Source organism: Montipora foliosa, chromosome 4 (genome assembly GCF_036669935.1).
Source record: "Montipora foliosa isolate CH-2021 chromosome 4, ASM3666993v2, whole genome shotgun sequence".
Taxonomy (NCBI): domain Eukaryota; kingdom Metazoa; phylum Cnidaria; class Anthozoa; order Scleractinia; family Acroporidae; genus Montipora; species Montipora foliosa.
This window is the reverse complement of record NC_090872.1, coordinates 23,404,101-23,410,598: the sequence shown is the minus strand read 5'-3', so window position 1 is coordinate 23,410,598 and position 6,498 is coordinate 23,404,101. Positions and strand designations below refer to the sequence as shown.

Here is a 6,498-nt window from a genome sequence, read left to right as displayed (position 1 = left end):
GATGGTATCGATAGAGCAGCGAAGTTACGTGTTGGAACATCATGTATAGAGCGAGCGGTACAACCCCTATTCCCTCTGGAACTTTCCTGTGATCGCGAGAAGAGATGGCATGGACGATCCAACTCCGTTGCGTGCTGAAGCACCAATGTTCCAGCCAAATTTTGCAAATTTTGTTTGTTTTGTTTATCTCCTCTGGAGTCAAACAGGGGGAGGGTGATGAAAAGTGTGCTGTTTTGATTTCGTGACGTTTTGAAATCTTATCTGTAAGCGTCATTTAAGCCAGTAAGTCAAAGACAAAAATAGTAGCTGTCAAAATTTAGATAAGCGGGCGTTCATGTTACACGGTAGGATTTGTTCTTTGGGTGGATTTTGGATAGGTTGTATTAAGGGAGAGAACTGCACATTGTGAGCTTTCATCGTTGTAAGGGACGCGTAATAAACGGGAGAATTTATACGTACATTGGGAGTCATCTTATTTCCGAAAGGGAGTCGAGTAACAACGGAATCGAGGCTGACATGTTGACAGTTCTGAGTTCACGTGCACTTCAACTTCTTTTTTGCAGCAAGTTAAAGAGCGAATTGAAAGAAAGACTTGCAAACCTCCAAATTCAACTTGACAGTGGTGAATCCCTTTTTCACGACAAAGATTCACCGAGATAAATCCCTATCTGGATGGGAGAGCATGAGAACAGGAATGAATGAATGAATGAATGAATAAATGAATGAATGAATGAATGAATGAATGAATGAATGAAACTTTATTATTGAACACCCCCCTGAGCTGAGGGGCTTTTCGGTGATCAATACATCATGTTCAAAGCCTAAGATAAACTAAATTACCACATATATAAAAACGATATAAAAAAGAGGAGAAACTTAAAGATCACAGATCTAATATCTAAATGTCTAATAACATTTGCTTAAGTTCGCGTTTAAAAACTTTATGATTTCACTTAGTTTAAGATCTTCATCTAAGCTATTCCATAAGCTAACAGCTCTGTGCTGGAATGACCGCCGACTGGTGGCTGTTCTAGATAAAGGGATATTTAACTGTTGTGAATTGCTGAAAAAGCAGACGACTCTATGCACTAATGTCGAAGGCAAAAACAAAATGCAAATTCGTCCAATTAGCAAATACTGGCATTGAATTGAAAAAATAGCGAGGGAAGAATCCAAAGGTCAAAATCGGATTATGGGTTTGTTTTCTTAAGCAAACGCTTCCTAATTTTGTCAATACTACTACTACTACTACTACTACTACTACTACTACTACTACTACTACTACTACTACTACTACTACTACTACTACTACTACTACTACCACTATTACTATTACTACTACCACTACTACTACTACTAATACTACTACATGTACTACTACTACTACGACTACTACTACTACTACTACTACTACTACTACTACTACTACTACTACTACTACTACTACTACTAATAATAATAATAATAATAATAATAATACTTTTAAGATTAACGGTTTAACGATTTAATTCCTTGTGGATTATAAGAAGGCTTTTGACATGCATGGTGGATCACGCCATCTTGCTCAGTAAGCTTGAAGCCTACAATTTTGACAATAACGCGCTACTCTGGTTCAAATCATATTTGACTGCATGATCGTACTCAACCGGTTTTATTCATGGGACAGTCATCGTCTGTTCGGACGATTACAAGGGATGTGCCACAGGGTTCCATATTAGGTCACTTACATATCATGTTTATCATGTTCATCAATGAGTTACCCTTACATTTCAACACGCGAATCAACTTGTTTGCCGATGACACCACTCTTTTGGCGTCCTCCGATAATGTACAAGTTATCAAAGCGTATTGGCATATTTAACAAAATTAAGGCTTATTTACCAAGAACGGAATGTCTATTGTATTATAATTCTTTAATTAAACCATTGATATTGTATTGTAGCATAACATCGACAAGTTGTTGCAGTCATGATAATACAAATAAGATTTTCAAGCTGCAAAGACGCTGTGCCCGTATAATTCTTGACGCCCAAAAACGCCTTAGTAGCGTCGATTTATTTAACACCTTAGAATGGGTGCCATATTATATCGAGCCTGACATCAAAAAATGCCTTTTGGCCTATAAAAGAACTATGGGTGCTTGCGCAGATTACATAAATGAACTTTTGGAACTAAACAGCAGTCAAAATAAAGGAGAAATACACGGGGCGCCAATCTTAACATTTTGCCAAGAAATTTCAATAGAGTAAATGAGGGAGGTCGCACGTTCTCTGTAACCTCTAAATGTTGGAATCATCTTCCGCTTAGAATACGTACCTCATCATCTGTAAGTATTTTAAAGAATACTTCATATAAACATCTTAAATTAAGTCAGCTTAGCCCTTTTAACTCTTTTCTATTAAAGTAATTATTTTTAGACCCTTTAATTACAGATAATTTCTGTACTTTGTGTAAGTTTTCATTAGTTTTTACAATTAACTTGATATATTTTTAATCTAGAAGGCCACAAGTTTATTAGTTCTTTTACTATTATGTGTTACCCTCTTTAAACAAAGTTTGATTGATTGATTGATTGATTGATTGAGTGATTGATACGTGTAGGTGCGAGGACTTAATAGCACGTGATCGAACAGCAACGTTCCGAGATCCGAAGTGCAAGTCTAAAGTCCGAAAGCGATCCAAAACATCGCGAAAGTTTAGTCGTGCTCGCACAAGCAAATGCTTACCTTCCCAAATGCAAACATGAGAACAAACTTATATTTCAGTAAAATTAGTAAAATATGCTGACTTTATTAGACCGTGCAAGTGGTCTGCTGGACAGCAAGGAGAATGCAGAGAAAAACAATTGGATAGTCCATGAGTGAAGTTCTAGAGCCGTTGCATACTGAAATTTAGTTTTTCCGTGGTCAGCGGTATTCATTGATGGCCGGCGAGGGTTTTGAAAAACAAACAAATATGGCGAGTATGGCGAAAACTCTCTTTCTCCTTCTCGCAATGGTCATGGAAATGCAGAGAAACCCAGCAAAATGCTAATGCATATTCGCTCAAAATTTTGAGACCAAACCAAAGCAAACTCCTCGTTAGATTTTGCAGAAACTGAATTTGAATTAAAATTGTTCCGACCACAAATGAGTCGTTTATCAATGAAAGTAAAGAAATTTGACAGATAAAAATTTGGGAAAACTAAAAAAACATCATCAGCAAGTTATGAAAAATCCGTCTGTTGAAATTTTGTAATAACATCTAATAAGTGTACTTTATTTCTATTGTTTTAGTCAAATGTTGCAAAGCACTTTAGTGAATTTTGCAATAATAATCATCATCATCATCATCAGTAATAGAGTGGTTTTCAATTGAGTGTCGAAAGTAATTAGTTAATTACTTTGGTTTTGCACTACTTCACTCAGTGATTGGTTCAAAGTTCTCGCGCCACTTTTTCAACCAATCACAAGCGAAACCAAAACCAATCGTAGCTAGCGGCGTGCACATTTTCCCGCGCTTTGTGTCGGCTACGTGTAATTACTTCGAGTTTTGATTGGTTTACTGGATTGTTTCCGTCCTTTTTGATTGGCCAAAGTAATTACTTTGGTTTTGGTTTTACGACACTCATTTGAAAGCCACTCTAATAATAATTTATTAATTTGTATTTCGCCTTTAACATTCAATGATCAAATGTGCATTGCAATATTAAAATATACCGAATATATACATAAACTAAATGTGACAGTAGTAAAGTAATTTAAGAACTAAAGGCTAAAAGCTAACTTTAAAAGATTTGTTTTAAGACAAGATTTAAAAGTGAAAATAGAGGCTAGCAGGGAACGTGTTCCACAGTGTAGGCGCAGCTACGCTCAGATCTGTCACCAAAAGATTTTTTCATTTTCCCTGCTCAGTGGATATAATGGAATAGTGCCTGAATCGGAGCGCAGTGAATAGCGTGTGTGCTTTCTTATATTAATTAAATCGCGGCCAATATAAGCTGGTGCCATGTCATTTAGTGCTTTAAAAGTTAAAAGTCAAATTTTAAAATGTATTGTATACTAACTGGCAACCAGTGTAATTCTTGCAAAACGGGCGTAACCTAGCTTCGGCGGAAGTCCATAATAAAGTCCATTGCGATAGTCAGTTCTGCTTGTGACGAAAGCATGCAGAACCATTTCTAATTTATCTCTTGCTAACATTTTACTCATTCACCCAATATTGTGTAGCCAGAAAAATGCCGCTTCAAGACTTGGAAATATGGGTGGACATGGAGAAGTTAGAGTCAAGCCAGGAGCCAAATAAGATTGCGCACTTCACTCATGGGCTTGATGTCTGTTGTGCCAACACGGTCTGTGCAAGGTAAAGTTTAGTGTCATCAGCGAAGCATTGAGCGTCAGGTAGATGCACTTGTATTATCTCGAAGAGCTTTGAGGCGTAAACCACAAAAAGATGTGGACCGAGACAGCTACCTTGTGGAACACCGAAGCGCAAATCGAAGCTATCTGATTTAACCCCATCGGACAAAATACGTTGGTTACGCTCTAACAAGCATAACAAAAACCACTGTAGACCCTTTCCGCGTATACCGAAGCTTGTGTTCAAGAGTCTAAGTAAAATTCCATGATCCACTATGTCGAATGCGGCACTTAAATCTATAAGGATAAATAGCGCAACGCGCTGCGAGTTCATATTTAAAAGAATATCATTGGCGACTTTGACTAACACTATCTCCGTACTGTGTGGTGTCGACGATGTGGAGATTGCAATAGCAGTCAACAGGAATAAGCATCCGTTAGGCCTTGTTTTAATCTACTCGCGTTACCATGGCAAAAGCCTGCAGGGCACGTTGACTGTCAAAAATATAAACCTTCGTTGTAGCATTTATCAGTGACCACGTTTGAGCTTCTAGGCAAAAACTGGATACATATGGCAGAAATGGAAGTATAGGTGCTTAAGAACTTTGTTCAGTTATTTTAAATCGCATATTAATGTAACGTAATGGGAGGATACATGTTAATCACAAACTTCATTTGCTGTTACTGCTATTAATAGACTCATGTTATAGTGTGTTTCTACCCCAAAACGGGCCACACGTAGGTTGATTCAACATTTCATCATGGGATTAAAGATAGCCAGAAGGATTCTGACTGTAATGTGAATCCACTCGTCATTTTCAGACTTCAGACTTCAGACTTCAGTCTGTTGCGTTGATTCCCGGAGGAGATCCTGGTTGTTAAAATTTTACTTTGGCTTTATATTATTTATTTGCCAGAGACATCAAGCTCTCTGAAAAACTGGCAAAACGATCGTTGAAACTTTGCAAAGATACATTGTTTCTGCTGAGCAAGTATGAATCATGGTAATAAATATGCTTCCTCGGCGTAAATTATTACGTCATCAATTTAAGGATAATTGAGAAATTTATGCCCATTTTTGTTATATTTAGTAAAAGGTTACAGAATTTGCTTACCACTCATGTTATGGTGCATATCTACTATATCTACCCTTAAAAACAAATGTTGATTAAAACATTTCGTCATAGGATTAATTAAAATAGCTTAGCTATCACAGCCGCTTAATGTGACCTTCCGTCAGTCAGTTGACGGTTTTTGCGAGAGCTACTGGCTCTCTCTACTATGCATGGTTATTCCCTAGGCTATATTACCGGTTGCCAAAACTTCAATGTGGCTAATCATTGATTTTCCAGAGACATTAAGTTCTCTGAAAAACTAGCGAAACAATCGTTTAAACTTTGGAGCGATACATTGCATGCGTGAGCATGAATACTACTCGTTCGTAACTCAGCGTAAATCGTAATGTAATTAATTTAAGGAGAACTGAGAGCTGATTTTTCTACATCTGATTTACTTACATTGAAATGAGAAAAGAGCAAGGCTTTAAATTCTCCTCCAAAGAGTTTATCCGCCTGGGAAACAACAAAACAAGCGTCGGGGAAATTTTGAAACTATTAAGAAGTTTCAAGAAAGTAATTAACTACTCACAACATTGACGCAAAGCTCACCGTTCCGTTTTGAGAATCGGTGGAGTTGCAATTCTCTCTAAATGTGAGTAACGAATCCATAGATACTAAGCTTACCATATTTTGACGTCTGCCGTCTTTGCAAGTTTCGTTCTTTGGATTCCAGCCTCGGCCAGTTTATACGAAAATTGAACCCAATGAAACTTTTTATATTCCATCCAAATGATTTGAAACAGATTAAGGTAAAAAGGTAATCTAATTACAAGGTAGTCGAACAACAAGACGGTAACAAGGTATGAAGAACACCCAGTAATCAGTTTCACTAAAAGGTCCGATATTAGTCTGAATTGTAAAACGTATTATGAGCCAGATTTACAACAATGCCCGTTCAACGCTATTGATTTCAATTAGACCATGACAGAATTTGAGACGCCGAAGATATTTGATTTTAATTTTCTTTTTCCTGGATACATTTTCTGCATGGGAGCATAACAACAGGAGAAAGAAAGAATTCAGGCCCTCCGATGAAATATTAG

At 37.1% G+C, this 6,498-nt stretch overlaps 1 protein-coding gene across 1 annotated transcript in view; it reads right to left on the bottom strand.

Annotated features, from left to right (window-relative positions):
* The window catches only part of LOC138000343 (uncharacterized), a 34,997-nt gene extending 28,700 nt beyond the window's left edge, over positions 1–6,297 (bottom strand). Inside the window, exons 1-2 of the mRNA XM_068846672.1 lie at positions 6,080–6,297; positions 5,855–5,908 (exon numbers count right to left, since the gene is read on the bottom strand). Of these exons, the coding sequence (XP_068702773.1) occupies positions 5,855–5,908; positions 6,080–6,082 (57 nt within the window). The 5' untranslated portion in view covers positions 6,083–6,297. The remainder of the gene's footprint in view (positions 1–5,854; positions 5,909–6,079) is intronic.
* Between the last annotated feature and the right edge of the window lie 201 nt (positions 6,298–6,498).